The following is an 18,603-nucleotide window of genomic DNA, read 5'->3' as shown; positions in this document are numbered from 1 at the left end:
AAATAGGCTACACGTAGAGGGATGAAACAATATTCCGTGGATGTGCGTCGTTCGTGTGTGTTTTTGTAATGTCAATGCTAAAGCATCATCAGCAGATGATCTTACCAGCGGGAGGAAATCACGCAGGTCGCGCGACCATCATCAGTATCTGATGAGAGCGATCAACGCGCTCGTGCGCGTGAGTATCACAATCTTCATCATACCTAGGCTATCCGTCGATTCGTTTTCTCTAATATTGACCGACAATCGCGATGGCGTTAATCCAGAATTTGGCAGGGCTGCGCTCCCCCATCGTCACGTTTGTGCCGTGGTTACCGTTCCGTTTGAGTCGCTCTTAGGAACTGCAGTATAGGATGAAGTCGCCCACTGCGCGAGCGCTTCTCTGAGCATCAGCCAACAGCAGAGGACAGCAGAGCGCGCCTGACTTTTTCCATTACCGACTATCTTTATTAGGCTACTCTGTGCACGATTAAAACGTTAATTTAAAGTCATTAGCCGACCTGAATTTTTGTGTAGGCTATTCGGTGCATGATCATATAGACAGCATAAGCACGCAAACAATTATTCTAAAAGTAACATTCCCTTAATTTACAGCATTTTAGGCAAATGACAAATGCTTCTGCCCCAAAAGAATAGTTTACTGCAAATTCATCGGCCTTTTTGTAGATTATGCAGGCCGTGGAAATTGAATCCCTCAATTGGGTGATACCAACCGAGCCACAAGAGCCCTGAAAACTAAAAACTGACTGAAAAATAGATGTTCATGTTCTTACTTCTTGAAAGCCAAGAAGGAAGATGGTTCTAGACTTAAACTAATGATATATGTCAGGATATTACACTGTACTACAAAAATTGCTGACTTTTATTTTTTTACTTCAACTTGGCTTTACAAGTAATTTCAGTTTTTTAACTTCAACACATGAAAAAAAAGTTAGCCAATTTCAACTTAAGTTATATCAACAAGGTTTAAGTTCTATGAACTCAGCACTGGCCTAAATCAAAAATAGTAAATTGAAATTTAACTTGACTTGCAAAGCCCAGTTGATTAAAAACGTAAGGCAGTAAAAAATGTTACAGTGTAGCCTTTTGTCAAATACGCATATATATTATATAGGCTATATATATAGAAATTGTTATGAACAAACTTGTTAAAATAATCGTTCAATGACAGGTCTCCAACTTAATATGTAATGAATGACGTAATCTAAAAGTCAACTAACTAAATGAAATGATTGGTGGAAAAGAGTCATAATTTTAAATTATTAACCAATGATTTTATTACAGGTGTGGCTTAAACCTTTGGCGTTGACCCTCAATTTCCGACACCCCTGGCCCTGAATCGAAAGTGATTATTTTTTGGAATCGACTCCCAGGCCTACTTTTCCCTCACTCATTTGCGAATTAAATTTAATAGATCAGGGCTGCGTTTCCCCAAAAGCATCGTATGGCTCCATTGGTGACAATGGTTCAGGATCAACTTAAGGTTCGGCATGTTTTGGTTATTAAAGCTATAAACAAAACCTAAAGTAAGTTTTTACACAGCGATAGGACGTACTTTCAGTGCCTATACAGAATCCTTTTAAAAATAAACATACCCAGAGAAATATTTACTTGGATGACTCTTGGTCTTCCCTAACACCTGTGTCACTTTAACAACAAAAGTGACACTGTAAGCATTTAAATGACAAATCTCAATTAAAATACCCGGTCTGTCATTTTGTTTACTTTTGTAAACAGCGTTGTCTAACAAGTCACACTGTTATTGTAATAGCTATTTTAGATGGAATATTAATACTGTACATATCAGACATCAGATTCTACCCAAAAATAACCCATCATATTTTTTTTTACTGCATTTTATTTTTTATTGTTTCTTGATAAAATACACTTTGTTTACAAGTGCTGATTACAATAACTATATTACATTCCCCTTTATTTTACATGAAGTATTTGACTTCTAAAAAATATAAAATAACATACACAGTGGAAGCCATTCTAAATGGCCTCAAAGTAGTTTTTCCCCCTCAACCATTGTTTCTGAAACATCCCAGTAACAGGAAAATATTGAATCTATCAAAATGCAATTGTTTTGTGAAATTTACAGGCATAGAAAGTTAGGGGTAGTAGGTCATGCATTACAAATATCAATGGAAATAAAAGCAGTAAATAACTAACAACAGTTAAGCACTGCTTGTTTATAGCGGTGACAAATGCAAACATTTCCAAGTATTCAGATCTAAACATAAGCTTTGGGACTAAAATTCAAGTCAGTTCTATAAGACCCGCTATATTGTATAACAGAGGTATCACAGTTATTTTCTAATGTGTTGACAGTAAATGCTGCATATGTTTATTAACATGTAAATGAAGGTGACAGTTTATAGTAACTGATTGACAAAATAAGTAAACGAAAGCCATTAAAAAATCCTCACACCCAAAACCATTCAGCACATCAAGATAGTTTAAATTTTATTTTTACAACACAAACGGTGGAACCTGATGGAACCTTTTTTTGCAAGAATCTAGTCGTTCAGTAAGGATTTAAGTAAACTGTTTTACAAGTCAAATAAAAATCCACTGTGAGGGCACATCAATGCATTGCAGGTAAAATTACGAAAAGATCAACAGATTCTCGGGGTCAGACTATCACAAGGGGCCTGGTACAAAACAACTGTAAAAAGTTTATGTACACCTTGGATAAAGATATAGCAAGACGAGACAGCCAATATAAAGATATTGTAAATACCCTGTTTCTTAAATGTTTTGTAAAATGATTCGTAAATAGACTTCTTTTAAAAAATATATTACTTAAAATATATTACTTTGTTTAACTAGACAGACATTAAAACAAAATCGGATTATCTAATCCCCATATATTGACTTTGGTATATTACCAAGCAAATCTAAAATTATTTTACATTTCTTGCCTTGAAGTCAAAAGAAGAAAGACTGACTCAAAGATGCAACAACAAATATTGTTATATTACCTGTATCAAAATTTTAGCACAGTTGTTTCAGGACAGAACATTTAATGTTGAAACATGATTCAAATGATTTGTTTTGACACTTTCTAACAAATAAAAACCCTTTGTAAGGTAGACAACTGGATATGTTAAGACAGAAACGCTTTGTAAAAATGGATTTTAGTACATCTCAAAGAATGTCACTATTTACAATATAAAACAAAACAAAAACATTCATATCTTTCCTTGTTGAAAGGTTTAACTTCATTGCTCATATACGTTTGCTATTGTCACTTAGCATTATTTTCTTATTTTAACACAAAAGTCTAAGGTTATATGGAATATCTACTATTCCACTTAGAGGCAATGTCACATGTGTGACGTAAACAGCTCGAACCATTAGACAAAGACTATTGAAATGATTAAGACCTGGTTTTGCTCCTGAGAAGGTACAATAGATTATTTGATTAACAAGTGCTTGAACTCTTTTCATCCTCAAGAGTCATCATTTCTGAAGGTATTAGCAAAGTTTATTCAAGTCCTTTGTGGTATTCCAAACATAAATAGTGCAAGCCTAATAAATCTTATTTAAGATTGGTTTGTCTAAATAAAATCAGATAAGGGATTTAATGCTCTTTGAGATTATAAATATTGTAAATATACAAATTATTGCCATAGTCAATTAATATAAATCTACTCTTATATTCTTCCCCTACAAAAACCCACCAACGTAAGAGAAGTGCTAGCATGTACTTGAAAGCCCTCCCTTCTGTTCCATAAATAACTTTTTTTAACAGTACCATATAAGCCTCGTAACAAGAATGGTTCATATATTAGATTTACGTATTCACAGTAATTCTGCAACTGCTATTTCAGTTGTGTGGTTGAAATGTTTAAACTAACCAGCAAAGCTTAAAGGGATAGTTCACCCAAGAGTTTCTGTCATCATTTGCTCATCCTCAAGTTGTTCCAGACCTGTATACATATCTTTTTTTCTGTTGAACACACAAAAATATATTTTCAAGCATGTGGGAAGCCAAACAATTCTGGGTCACCATTGACTACCATTGTAGTTTTCTTAACTTTTATGGTAGTCTATGGTGTCCCAGAATTGTTTGGTTACAAACGCTCTTCAAAATATTTGCTTCTGTGTTTAACAGAAAAAAGAAATGTATACAGGTCTAGACTAACTAGAGGGTGAGTAAATAATGACAAAATTTTCATTTTGGGGTGAATTATCCCTTTAAATATTTATATTACCAGTTTCAGCATGCTAGTGTGAATTGCGTGTAAAAGACAGTCTCCAAAAACGGGGGTAATCACGATTTTTACATCTACAAAAATAGTAGTATAATGATTTTCATTTTAAAAATGATATATCAGAAAACTATAACAGAAAAAGAACGAGCCTTAATATTGCCACTATTCAATGAGTTGAGTTTAAAACAAGGTGCTCACTGAGAGAGAATTAATCTGCATTGCACATACTACACAGCCCATCTACCATGCTAAATGTGTTCTGTATGTGTGAAAAAACAGAATAACAGCACAACAGCCTGCCTCTCAAAACAACGGATACACAACTAGCTTACCACATCAAGAGTCACCGCTGGCAACATGCATTTCTGTTACCCTTAAAGGGATAGTTCACCCAGAAATCAAAATTCTGTCATGATTTACTAACCCTCTAGTAGATATACAACATATATAGGAAAACAAAAAGTTATGGGGCACCATTCACCTTTTCTACAATGGTAGTCAATGATGTCCCAGAAATGTCAGTTGCTAACATTCCAAATATCTTTCTTTGTGTTCAACCAAAGAAATTTATACAGGTTTGGAACAACTAGAGAGTAATTCATGACAGATTTTTCATTTTTCGGTGAACTGTCCCTATGATTGCTTTTTGCTCAATGCTCACTGTTGCTGTTAATCATCACGACAACTATCGTACCACCAAACACGAGACACAAAGTTTGGATGGCCCGATGCAGTCATCGTGACAAAATGCGCCACATCCCTTGCACATAATCATGGCCTTTAGCCGACAGTAGCACTTTGATTTGACGTCCTCCATCCCAGAGGTTTCGATAAAGGCTTGTTGAGGTGATGTCTCACCCTGGGTGCTCTGATCTAAGAGGTGACCAGCAGGTATGGCAGTGACAGTAACGGAAAAAGACATCATACTTCCACCTGCCGGATCGCCGTCGCCGCTGCAGGACACGGTTGAAGAGGTTGGAGTGTCGGTGATGTTGAGTGTGTGTGGAACAGTCATGCTAATGGTCCCGCCGTACTGTGGGCCAATGGCGAGTTCTTGGCCATTGTGTGTTTGGTGACTGTCCGCTAACTGATATGGCTCTGTGTTACCCTGTATACCGCTGCAGATATCAAACTGCTTTCTTGAGCAAGTTTCTTTGGTTCTAGTAGAAGTGCTGTCATCTTTGTTGGATAAACAGCTGGTTGAAGATTCAGATTTCACGTTGGAACTGGGTGGTGGTGCGACACCCTGATCCATGCTAAAATATCCCTGCGGTTCCACTTTGACCCTTGGGGAATTCCGTTGTTCTCCAGAGGAGCTTCCTATTGATTCGTTTTTTTCTTTTACGCTCTCTTCTGCTTCTTTTTTCTCTTTCTTCAAGTTGGCAAGGGTTGTGTTATTAGCTGGATGTGGCCTTTTGCTGCTCTCTCTACCGTAAGTGGAGACGTTTAGGAGGTAGTGTCCTGTCATTGCTGGCTTGGACTTCCTCTTCCGTCCAAAGATGCCCGCATGGGTACTCACCTGCTCTTGGTTGCTCTCATGGTGTCCTAACTGAAAGGACCGAAATTGGGAAAGCTGAGAGCTCGAGGTGGTGTTTTTCTGCTCGCATTTGGACCTTAGCGGATAGAGGATCTGGTCCTGAGTGACCAGTTTGTCCACACTTACTGCAGATCTGCCTTGCATCGTAGATGAACCAGACGAAACTTGGTGCCCAAATCTGCTGATATCTTCTTGGTTCTCTTTTTTTAACCCAGCTGTGGTACTAATGTTTCCTTTATCTCTGGCAGAAATGGCTACAGACTGAACCTCATTCTTGGATAGTGGCTTTGGGAGGATCTTTTCTATAGGAACCTCTTTACCTTGAAGGAGCTGGGTGACCAGTGGATTATTTGCAGGGATTGTAGAACTAAACTTGGTCTTTGACAACCCCGACAAAGGCGTCTGCTGTGCTCTCTGGTTTTGTGCAATTGCGCTTGTCGCAGTCAGGTTTTCTGGCTGATTTGAAGGTGCGACCGTTCCTCCACCACTAAGAACGTTATATTGTTCTTTCAGCATTGGGTTTAGTGTACCTGGAGTGGTTTGAGACTCCATCAAAGAGCGAGTCTGGTTTGCACAGAGGCCTTGAGTAAAACCAAGATCAGTGTGTCCGGAAGAACCTGAGGAGGGAGGAATTTGTGAAAGAGCTTCGGGTACAGGAGATCCAGAGCTCTGCTTTGTGGGTGACACAGATTGACTTCTGCTACTTGCTGGTGAAAATTCTTCAGACAGGGATCGAGCTGGGGAGGGTGTGGAAGTACCTCCACTTGACCCAGTTCCTCTTGAGGAAGAAGAGCTGGCCGCTGTTGCGGCAGCGCGCTGTGCCCGCGCTAACTGGGCTTTTGCCTTGATGTCAGCTAGAGTGCGTGCTCCAGTGCGACCAGGCCGAACGCTAGGTGGTGTCAAGGGGATGGGAGTCCTTGGGGGTGTCTGCTCAATTGATGCAGGAGCAGAAAGAATTCTTGACACTGGTATCTGCGAGATTTAAAGAGATTTTCAAAGTTACAGTCAAAGTTTCACTGTAGTTCTCATTAAATACATCATAGTAAACTAGAATTATGCTAGAGTGTTGTGGGTGGTTGCCAAGAAGAATGTTCTGGGTGGTTGCTAGGGGGGTTATTGGCCCAAGTCAAAAATAACTATATCTTAGTCTATATAATATTCTGGGGCCAGATTCACGAAAATGTAGAAAAAAATCTAAGAACAATCTGAAGGTAATTTATAAGAAGTATGTAGGAATGCAATAAGTGCAATTCTCGGAAAAAAAAAAAACTTCTTATTTTTCTAAAGAATAAATTCACAGGCTTTGAGAATTATTAAACTCACCCGCGGTAACATATTGATCTATCCATTAAATATTTTAGTGTAACAAACACCTCAAGTATATTAGCATGTTATATTAGCATGTGATGTGTAATTTTTGTTGCTAGTAATTTAATATGGAGAAGTCATTATTGATTGCCTGTATATTTCCATCTGGAACACAAACAATGCTATAAAGTAAAATATTCAAAGTAAAATGTTAGCTACCATTATAATACAAAGTATTACATAACGTCCTAATACACAAATAAGTATTATATCATGTCAATATTTGTGACCCTGTCCAATGTTTCAAGTCGCTTTGAACCAGCATAAATGTAAAAAGGACACATTTTTCTAGTAATGAGGAATAAATATATCATCATTATTATATCAGAATATGAAATGAAATTCCTCATTACTGAACCAATCTTTGGCAAGTACACAGTTCAAATGTCTGAGATTACATATGAATTAGAAACAACCAAATACAGTACATGTATAAAATATCATACCTTTAGCTTTTTAATACACCTGTGAGGCTATTCTAACTTTAAGATGATAGACGACAGCTTTTTTTGAGAATTTGGAATCTTCTTAAGATAGAATTTAAGAATAGAATATTAGAATATTCTTACGAATATTTGGGGAATCCATCCTCCTACTTTCTAAATTTGGGTCCCACTAGTAGTGGTGCAGTGGATCACAAAACTCACGGTTGGGATCATATTACGGATTTTGAGTCACGGATCATCAGCAAATGTAAATGCTCATCTTAGTTTTATTATGATAATAAAAGCAGTTTAGAGAATTTTATTTTATATAAATTGTGAAAATACCCTGAAGATGTCAACAGATTAATTGAACAGTTTTTATTGAACAATTTATCTTCTAGGCTATGTTATACAGTATGCATGTATTATTAAAAAACAATATGTATAACAAACAGATATGAAATAAACGTGCAGTCACAGTAAACAGATGACAAATGGATCTCTAGAGATTAGATTATAAATGTGACAGGTGTTATGAGGTGGCGATCTCAACTGACTTTCTCTCGTCTTCTCAAATGCATTACTGAATCATGAGTGGGCGGCGCGTAAAAATTGCTGAAGTGGTGCGCGTTTGCGTGTGGATCGCGTTATTTGCTCTTTGACTAAACACAAAATTACTTTAACTTTGCAGCTATCTTACCCAGCTTAAGTTAAATTAAGCGATACACCACAATGCGCTTTAATATTGTACTCGTGTAGATATTGGTGTGCACGCTAAACTCTATGATGAATAAACTTACAGTTAATCCACGGGTCACATGCATTCCGTTCCGTAGAGCACGATCCGTACGGATCACAGATCAACTGCGATCCGTTTCACTACTATCCTCCAGGCAAATACGTTGCATGCACACCTCTCGTAAATTTGTTCTAATCCCTAACCAAATATGAGCAATAAGAAAAGTGATGTTTGCCTTAGTCATGAGCTAAGAAATAAAAATAAAACTTACTTTGAGGGGAGGTACTCTCTGTTCTACTGTTTCTTTAGCTGTCGCTGGAGGCGACGTTTCTATTGGAGTGACCCGAGGCTTTTTCTCTATTCCGAGTTCTGTTTCCTGTTCACTGGAGAGTTTCCTCTTCAGATGTTCTGATGTGACAGCAGGTATCGGAGATCCAGGCTTATTCCTCTCCATTACGGTCTGTCCAACCTCAGCCACAGTGATTTCTTCTTTAGTGGTCGGTGTCTCCATTTCTTTCAAACAGGTGACCGCTGCTTCTAAAGGAGATGCCGGGGTCTTACATCTGATCTCGTTCTCTTGTGTTGTTTCACCGGGTGCTGTGGTCTCCTCTGTTTTCTGAACGGGAGACTTTGCAGTCAATTCTCCCGTTGTTTCTTTCTCGTCTGGGGGTGATTGTACTTGCTCTGGAGCTGAATGTTTCACTTGCTCTTCATGGGAGGAATGTGTTACTGCTGGTTTCACATCTCTGGACCTTAACTCCATGTGGCTGACCTCCACCACTGGGCTTTTCTTTTGTGATTCTTTGACAATCTGTGGCTTTTCTGATGGGACTGTGCTTTTAGCTGGTTCAGGAACATCATCAGCCTCTATCATCTGTGTGGATTCTTCTATAGTTAATCCAGAACTAAAAAAACAAGCAGATTGAGATTGAATATGTGAATCTAAAACATCATCTATGTACAATCAATAGTTATTTTTATGATTTATGGTGACTTACTGTTCACCATAGTAGCTCTCAAAGAAATGTTCCTTCCAAGCCTCCACCTTCTTTTCTTTCTCAATTTCCTGTCGCATTCTCAGTCTCAACTCAGGGGTGAACTCACCTGAGATGACAAAGCTTTTCACATAAGCCACATTGCATACAGTGTTGCAGATAAGTTGATTTATTAGTTCACCCAAAAATGAAAATTCTGTCATCTTTTACTCACCCTTTTGTCATTTCAAATCTGTATAACTTTCCTTCTTCCACAGAAGAAGATATTTTGAAGAATGTTGTTAACTGGCCCCCATTCACTTGCATTGGTTTTGTGTCCATTCAATAGAAGTGATTTGGGTCCAGTGCTGTTCGGTTACCAGCATTCTTCAAAATATTTTCTTCATTTTTGGGGGAACTATCACTTTGATGGTGTACCTTTGTAGTTACCTATGTCTAATGTTACCAATGTCAAAAAATGACCTTTTTTGCACCTTTCAGTTTACTTCTTGCAAGTTTAAAGTTGAACAAAACTCAAACATTTCTGTTTTAAATAACTGTCTAAATATTAAATAACTGCCGGAATATTATTTGAAAAAGTTCAATTTAAGGAAAATTAGAAATGTTGCCTGAATCATGTTAAGGCACTAAAAAATAAACAAATAAATAATAAAATGGCAAAGACACAAAAATGAACACGAAATCTAAAAATGTCGAAATTAAAGCTCATTCGAAATATTAATAAAACTACAATAAAGCTATAACAACACTTCTAATAAGCCACCAACACATCAACTGACCCTCTGCCAGCCTTTCTTTCCAAGATTGTGCGGCAGATGTAAAGAACTCATTGTTCAAAGTAGAACTGGTCACCTTTAACACTCCATCCATACTAGCCTGCAACAAAAATACCCAGAATTCCTCAGTAACAATCGTCTTAACTTATTCATGAACCACAAACCAACAGGTCTGTATTTCATTACCTGCTGGTCGACCTCTGGGAGCATCTTAAGAAGCTTCTGTTGACACTCTGTAGGCAACAGTGAGAACGTGTGCTTATTGATTAGTGCTCGCAGGTTGGTGTTGACGAGGATGGAGTCTGGTGTTTCAACATCTATCTCACACTTTGTACGCCTCAGTTGTCCTTAAAATCAAGAACGGTGGGATCAATTACAACATCTCATGCACTGATACAAATGACATTGATCAGTGAGAAAACGTACTGGCGCTGAGCCGACTGGAGCGTTGAGACACCTTCCGGGCACCGGTCGTGTGGCACACGTCTGCTTTGACAGAGGACGATGAGCTGGAGGTAGAATTCTGTGGACTGGCAGGGCAGCGCTCGGTCTGTTTGAGCTCCCATGCTGTGGTAGACAGAGATTTGTGTCTAACTTACAAATCTCACAAAAACTGTAGGTATGCTGTATAATGTGCATCAGGGGTCTCTGACCCCATATTAAAGATTGTAAAAGGTGTGTCCAGACTTTTGGCATTGTGCATGCTATCATTTTTCTAACATAAAAATGTTCAAATCACAAAAACAGCATAAAATGCTAAACGTACGGGCTTTGGAGGCAGATGTGTCGTGACTCATGTCTTTGACAGTCTTGAGGAGCAGCCGTGAACTTGAGGTGGTGGGAATTCCACACTGCCTCCGTTGATTCCTCTGTTGCTGCTGTTTGAGTGCCTGCGGAAAAAAAGTTCCCATTAATCCACACGTTACATGACACACGTTACTATGACAACAACAGAGGGCCTCACTGGCTCAAGGTTAAACCATTAAACAGTGGTTAATATCACAGAAAGTTCGGGTGATGGAATAGTATGCTGCTAAACTGTAAGTGCAATAGTAAATAAAGGTCATATAAGTAAACAGGACTGCTTTCATATTGTACTTACAGCTATAAAAAAATATAAAAATGTCTTAAAGATTGTTTCCCAAACAAGTCGAGGCGGCATAGGTGAAATTGTTATTAAAGGTTGTTTAAGAAATGGAGAGGCACAATCAGAGGTGGAGCTTACATTGTTTAACGGTTGCCAACAATGTCACAACTTGCTGCAATAAAACAGAATTTAACTGATTGTGTTAAAACACCAGTAACTGGTGTTTTTAAGAAACGAAATGATATGAGGCTTGTCATCTGTTCATTTGTTTTAACTGAAAGGATGTTATGTAAGTGGTACTTTATGTCAATCAAATGAAATAAAGTACATTCTATCAACAAAGTGTCTATTTAAAAATGACTAAACATAAAATGACTTATACCATGATATAAGATTTTGGTCACACTGCCCACCCCATGTCACAAGAAATTATAATGCATAGTTCTTTTGTTTACAGTAATTGTGATGTATACCCTGACACTAATTCATTATTTCAATGAAAAGTAATTGCAGGTGTGAATGGCAGTACCTGTTTAAGGGCCTTCTTGCTGTGTTTCTGTGATGGGGACATGAGTTTGCTGTTGGAGACTGATGGAGATGCGCAGCGCGACTGTGGAGATGACGGCTGAGACTGCAGTTTCGTTGGCACTGAGAATCAAAGAAAAACAATAAGAGTCGATGCTTGCTCATCTGTACATCTGTACACATACATTACCAACATTCAAACAAACTTCATTTAAGTCTATGATGACAAATTAAGGTCATTTCGATACACACACTATAGAAAATATGATAAAATATATTTTGCAAAGGGCAATCCCAATAACAAATCTAAACGCAATGTATCTTAATGTATTAAGAATAGCACTCAAGAATAACACAAATATTTCCAAAAAGTGTGAGGAATACCAGCTATCGCCCATCAGGTCAGCTCAGGTCAACTTTATTTGCACCCGTAAGTAGACTTGATTTGCAGTGTTGTGGGTTCACATATACTGTACAGACATCACAAATATTAAACGTTGTATAATATAATAAAAATATATAATTAAAAAGTGCTTTAAAGCTCCCAGCATCACAAAAAAACCTGCTTGAAAGTTGGACTAAAAACAATAAATAAACAGCATTTAAAAATGTAAGATAAATAAATAAGTGAATGAATAACGAACAATATGCTGCTGCTACGATTACTATTTCCTGGTCTTTGCAGAGTTTGTTCTTCCTCTTTAACACCACAATTTGTTTTCAAGAGAATTAAAAATTCACTAAAATATGAAACTGAAAGCCTTACTTACAGTACTTGGTTCTGCATGAATTAGCGTTGTTTATGTGCATTTTTATTAAATATTTTTGTGAACGTTTCTGCAAGATGGCTTGAGGTAAAGCAAGTGTTTGGCTCGATAGCATTGTACTCCTCTTAAATATATGAGGAAGTAGTATCAATGGTGCAATGAAAAAAAAAACTTCCTGCATTTTGCATTCTGAGGATAATTTGACTTAAAAGGATCAGAGCTAAACATTAGACGTCATTTACACACATTGTAACATATAACAGCCCACACATAATGATACATAATTAAACAGTAATAATTTATAATATGATATGATTTATATTTTCATAAGTTACATTTATTTTTATCTTTAAAATTGTATTAATTGTATTAGTGACAAGACAATATATAGGTCAGAATTATTAATCAGCGGACGTTTTCTCAACTTTAAACTATCATCTTATCCGATTGGAAGATTAACAGTGCAACACTCAGAGTATACAATAATGTGAATTTATGAAAATCCATTCCTACATACTCATGTCTCCTGTACACATATCTGCATATCTCACTTCCCACTGTACACATCTATATAACACTGCATTATTTTATAAAAATAAGAATTGTCAGTTTCTATTTTATGGTGACTTTAAAGATAATGTGTGTCCTTTTCCAAAGCTCAGACACTGTCTGACACTATTCCATCTTAATATGGAGACACAACCATGAGCCAACTATTTACAGTCTGATTTTGACAAATATTCTCAACACTTTGTGACACTATAAAAACATAGCTCAGTTAGCCTGAGCAGACAAAAATGAGATAAGCCCATGAGATAAGTACATTATGGCAGGACCATCTGTTTGTTTTTGCCAAAGCTGTTTGTAAAGTCATGATTTTTGCATCATTTTGCAAACCCTGATTGTGTTAGAGGTATAACACACTTCACCTTAAAGTTTGACTATTCAGATTTGCCAGTCATAAAAAGCATGTTACCTCTCCTCTTCCACCTTCCTCTGCGTCCATCTATGCTGTTGCTGGTGGTGTTTTCTGTACATCTGGTATCAGACATGTTATCGCTGCTGTCCTCTGAGGTCTCTTCTGACAGTTCCTTCATGACGTCTGCAGTGTCCTTCTGCTCATACGCAAACATACACCATACAAATCAGCAGCCAGACGCACAATAAACTGAAACATTTGACAGGTTATGTGAATCGGATTAAAGCATTATTATGTTGATAATTATAAACACATGAAAACACATTGAGGACACATACTGGAGGACAAGGACTAGAGCAGTCTATTATTATTTTACAATTCAGTAAGTATGAAATACATACCATTGGTTGGTAAAAATCATAAAGTCAGTAAACATATTATGAATTTAGCATCTTAAAAACATTAGAAAACACAAACCCAAACACTTTTATCCAATGCAACTTGTAAATTAAAAAAATACATTATACAGTATTATCACAATACTTATTCTAGCATCACGGTTAGAGCTACAGTAAGCTTCAAACCTGCGCTTACGGCTTGCATGTTTCACATATCCTGTCATTAGTCTGTTAAAAAGTGGCTATAGCAGTTATAGTTCTGTTACTCTATAGCTGCCATAAGAATGTTCACCAACCTTCAGTGTATAGACTCCCATTCGACCTGGAACTTTGTAGAAGATTCCTTCCTCTCCACGTGAGTTTGTATGAAGCATGGCATTGAGACAGGCAAGAGGGGAAGTCCCACTAAAAAAATGAAAATCAGCAAGTTAAACCTTCACATACTTCTCAACTTATTTGTTCCTCTACCTGAAAACATGCTCAAATAAAGAAAAACATTCAAATAATGTTCCATGTTAAATGTCTGATTGAATGTTAAACAACATTTTAACAACATTTGGCTTCTAATCTAGCAAGAACAATGTAATATCAGTGTTTCTAATATTGAAACTATAAAAGACGCAGAATATAAGAATATAGCCAAAACAGCATATCTCACATGGTTTTGTAAACCACATATTTTAAACAGTAAGAGAATTCTCTGTCTTTTGTGTTAAAGTTTGCTGCACTTGGATTAATTGGATTAGATTTTGAAGAGAGGGCTGTGAGCAATTTATGTCAGCAAAAAAATACAGCTAAAATCACAACTTTATAACAATGTTTGGCAAATAAATCAAATAAACAGGTGGGCTTGATGTATTATTTGTTGCCATATTATGGCTTTATGTTTGGATTTCATACTGTACGTGTCGTGACTCAATATTCACATTCTTTTAAGACACTTTAGTATAAAAGTTTGCATTAATAAAAGTTATGATGTAAATAGAAACTCCCAATACAAATATAAGAACAAAAATATCCTGTAAAACATTTTCAACATTTTTGTCATGTTATAGTACGCAATGGACTCTCAAATGTGCATAAGCGTAGTGGCGAACTTCCGATGTTGTCAGGATATCAGTTTCCGGTTTCAGTTCTAAAACGACTTAACATACCTAAACGATGATCGGGGAAAACCAAATTTCTTTCAAAATGTGCTTGTACACTAGCCATAGTCAAAAAACGAGGTCTTATTCCACGGATAACGTGAATAATCTCACGTTAAGCATTTTCTCCCGCATGCGTCCATTATAAAGAATAGGGAAAACCAAATAATTAAATATTTATTTTTATAAAGGACTCCTATGGAATAGAAAATGCTTAACGTGAGATTACTCATTTTATCAATAATATAACGCAATAACAGCTCGTTCTTTTGACAACAGCTAGTGTTTATTACACGTACATTTTGAAAGAAATGTGGTTTCCCCCGGTTGTTGTTTAGGTATGTTAAGTCGTTTTAGAAATGAAACCGGAAACTGATATACCGACTTCTGACAACATCGGAAGTTCGTCACTACGCTTGTGCACAGAGTCCATTCAATGGTAATGTCACAGGGCATACAGAGACAAAGGAGTTACACACATTCAGTAAAAAAATATTACAGAAAATCTTCAAATATAAAAGCACAACCAGCCACTAACTAGTTTAGAGGACAAACACTATGGTAAAAGCCACAGCCACTAGGCCCTCGCTTTTGGGGTTTACAGAATCCCTTGCATGCCGTGTCAACCAGTAATAGGTTAATAACATGCACAGGGATTGGCTTGTGGATTTTAGCTAGTTGGAGAGGAGGGTATGCTTCTGTATAATCTTACCTTCTGGATGACAACAGAGACAAGAAACAAAAAAGAGATTTGATTATTAGATATGCTGATGGTATAATTGGTATAACTGTAACCTGAACTGAAGATAAGCAAAGAACTGAGACGTACACAGATTTACGGTGCATGTGGAAAAACATGGGAGAATGACCTCACCTTATCTCCTTAAGCCTTTCTCTTTGAATCACTTGTAGGATCTCTTTATGACTCATCGGCGTGTTGGGGTACTTCTCGAGTACCTGGGAACAGTGTTACGAGAACAAGTACGCAATGTAGCAATGACTCACGGCTCACGCTATAGTAGAGACCACAAAGAAGCCAGCAGGGGAGCGGATGGTCTTTTTATAAGGGGTTTCGAATAGACAGTAGTGACATTGGTTGGTCGCAGTGTAAATCGCATCTGTGTCTATGAAATACATCGGGCTAGAAAAAAGATTGAAATGGGGTGGGGTTTGGTTAGTGAATAATGTAAGAATAATGAATAAAGATGCAAAATGTCTTTGCCCCAGTTTCACAGACAAGGCTTAAGGCTAGTCCCAGACTAAAAGGAATTTTGAGCTGTTAACTGAAAATAGCTTGCCGTGACATATCTTAAAATATGTCAGTGTCATTGTTTTATCTCAAGATGCACATCGGTAGTGTTGTTTCTATGGCATTTTAATAAATGCGACTTAAATAGCCTAAATTAACTAAGGCATAGTCCTGATTTAGGCTAAGCCTTGACTATATAACCGGGCCTTTAAGTCTGAACAATAGGTGTTCGTAATTGCATTCTCCGCAGTTGTTGCATAGGTGAGCAACATGCAGTGAGACATTTGACTTCCACTGTTGTGTCTGAGAAATGGAGACAAAATCTAGACATTCCTGAAGATCTGCAGCTTTCAGACACATATGAAGTCAGCAGCTGGATCAAAGCCCAAGAGCTGCTCCTTCCCTGCCGTGTTAGAGTTCTGACATGATCTTATTCCATTTCAGATATCCTGAATTAATTTTTTGGGAATACATCACATCAATATTCCACTTATCCATATTTTGCTTGTAAAATCACTTTTTTTGGTGTTAAACACATACAGAGGCCTTAAACAGTACAGTATTTGAACAATTACAGCCATACAAACGTAAGGATTTCTGTACATTTTTTTATTTTAATTAGCTAATCTCATGTAACCAACTGGTCCTACAGTTGTGGGTGTATGACGTCTATTACTCTCATATTCATACATGTGTCAAAACAAAGTGCATCATATTACCATGAACATGTTCCATTAATACTTTCCACTGTAATTTCAGCAGTTTTATCTTTTACATACAGTGGACATCATGAGATTATACGTTTTGTAACAGTTATACATAGTGTATGAGTCCCTCAATTCTCCCTAGTGCGAAAAGATGGATCTCAACATCTTAGTCACGGTTGGAAAGGGATCAAATATGCAGAAGATGCTGCTAAAGCAAAGAATGTCAAGCACATGGAGGATTTTCTGAAGAGCAGCAAGCAGGACAAATTCCAGGTAACATTGCATGCCTAGTATTAAGACTCGAGGGTACTAAACTTTTGAACTGTGATTTTTGTAAATTAACTTATTATTGTGACTTGTGGATTATATGCACATACTGTATAGTCACTCAGGGCAATACCAAATTAAACTCAAAACTTTTTTATCCCTTGTTTTCTGTAAATTATTAAGATTCTACAGATGTAAACTTATCTGTATATGTAACCTAAACTGTAAATCTGCATAAAGACGAGCAGCCTTTATTTTAATGCTAGTTTGTTTGCTTTTGTGATCTAATAAGACTTTTTATTTTAGGTTGTAAGTGTCCATATACTTCTAGGGGGGCACTATATTATAAAACAAACTTCTGATGATGGTCATACAATGCTTTGTGAACTACATTTGGCTCATATAAGAACTAAACTGGACAGCTGTAGCTGTAAACTAAGCCACTTTTGCGTTTAAATTGGTTTGAATGCGTTAAAGTCTTTACCTACTGCTTTACTAACACATGACAGGTGCATCACATAAAACGGAATAATGTAACATTAAGTCTTTACTTACAAGACCATTATAGGCTATATCTATATACTGTTATAATGTCAGCCTGTATTGTTGAACGATACAAACTGTCCGGTTGGTTTTAAGTAACATGCAAAAGGACTTGTTTTGGCTGAACTGATTATGTCAAGTCCAACGACAGATATGACAAATAGTAAACACACCGTTTGACAAGCGCTCAAAACATCGCTATATATCTAGCAAACACGTTTAACCGGCCTGTATCTGTGAGTTTTTGCTATAAGAAACTATTTGAGTTAAACCACCGAGTCATATTATACTGTCTTCGGTAGGTTAAAGAAAATAACGAAATGTTTCGAATGTTTAGGTGAGCTAAGCTAACAGGCTAAACAGCCAAGTGTCACTAGTGCAAGCGCGCTTAGCTGCCTCGCGCAAGCTAGCAGCTGAGGACGCAAACGTCAGCTTACGCACGCACTTTCAAAGCACTACCCGGACGAAAAAGTTGTAAAATAAAAGGTAATTTTCGATAAAACATTTTATTTGTTGTTGTGTCACGCTTTCAAAGCGCACAGATCCAAATGCACTCTCGTGTCTAACCGAAACCAGGCCCCGAAATGCATACGCAATACTTCGCCTACAACAGCGGGTCATGAACTCATAAACACAGTTGTACAAGTGGGAGCACAAGGCGAAAAAAGCCAAACAATCGCGCAAGAAGTCTGCAGTTTTACCGTTTTGGCGGCCTCTGCCCACGTCCTGCCCTTTTTCTTCTTCTGTCTTTCCCTCATGCCTGCGGTCGCTTGCGAAATATCGACCAGTTTTGAAAGGGCGCTGTAGAAACTGTTGATGTTGCTTTAGTTACCGTGCGAGAGCTACCATCTCTGCCATATTGGGCTTTTACTGTAAGAGACATATCATGTGACCCTCTGGGAAACGTCTTCTTACTGTACTATGACAGTTCAG

General features: G+C 37.3%; 2 protein-coding genes across 10 annotated transcripts in view; both read right to left on the bottom strand.

Moving 5' to 3' along the window:
- Positions 1 to 389, bottom strand: part of dtnbb (dystrobrevin, beta b) — a 40,510-nt gene extending 40,121 nt beyond the window's left edge. For 6 of the 8 annotated variants that reach the window (XM_057343725.1, XM_057343724.1, XM_057343718.1 and 3 more), the window contains exon 1: positions 106 to 388. The gene's annotated coding sequence lies outside the window, so the exon portion shown is untranslated. Of the gene's footprint in view, positions 1 to 105 lie in introns of all 8 variants that reach the window. The other 2 variants (XM_057343721.1, XM_057343723.1) reach the window with 1 other exon arrangement.
- Positions 390 to 1,856: 1,467 nt separating this feature from the next.
- Positions 1,857 to 18,563, bottom strand: asxl2 (ASXL transcriptional regulator 2). 2 transcript variants are annotated; one of them, XM_057343280.1, is made up of 12 exons: positions 18,372 to 18,563; positions 15,779 to 15,861; positions 14,056 to 14,164; positions 13,419 to 13,557; positions 11,680 to 11,798; positions 10,830 to 10,953; positions 10,490 to 10,630; positions 10,250 to 10,410; positions 10,067 to 10,163; positions 9,291 to 9,396; positions 8,564 to 9,197; positions 1,857 to 6,732 (listed from the first exon to the last, which is right to left on the bottom strand). In XM_057343280.1, exons 1-12 carry the CDS (start codon positions 18,426 to 18,428, stop codon positions 4,909 to 4,911), a joined length of 3,594 nt encoding a protein of 1,197 aa, XP_057199263.1. In that variant the 5' UTR covers positions 18,429 to 18,563; the 3' UTR covers positions 1,857 to 4,908. The 2 variants fall into 2 exon arrangements, with proteins under 2 accessions (XP_057199263.1, XP_057199264.1); XM_057343281.1 differs by lacking the exons at positions 13,419 to 13,557; positions 14,056 to 14,164; positions 15,779 to 15,861; positions 18,372 to 18,563 and adding an exon at positions 12,060 to 12,787.
- Positions 18,564 to 18,603: the final 40 nt, after the last annotated feature.

This window comes from Triplophysa rosa, linkage group LG10 (genome assembly GCF_024868665.1).
Source record: "Triplophysa rosa linkage group LG10, Trosa_1v2, whole genome shotgun sequence".
In the NCBI taxonomy this organism is placed as follows: Eukaryota; Metazoa; Chordata; class Actinopteri; order Cypriniformes; family Nemacheilidae; genus Triplophysa; species Triplophysa rosa.
This window is presented reverse-complemented; position numbering and strand designations above follow the sequence as displayed.

Coding starts and splice junctions, on each gene's coding strand:
- asxl2 (XM_057343280.1), bottom strand. CDS start 18,428: ATGAGGGAAAGACAGAAGAAGAAAAAGGGCAGGACGTGGGCAGAGGCC. Junction 15,862..18,371: donor GGGCAGAGGCCGCCAAAACG/GTAAAACTGCAG, acceptor CACTGTTCCCAG/GTACTCGAGAAGTACCCCAA. Junction 6,733..8,563: donor AGAGAGTACCTCCCCTCAAA/GTAAGTTTTATT, acceptor TAAATCTCGCAG/ATACCAGTGTCAAGAATTCT.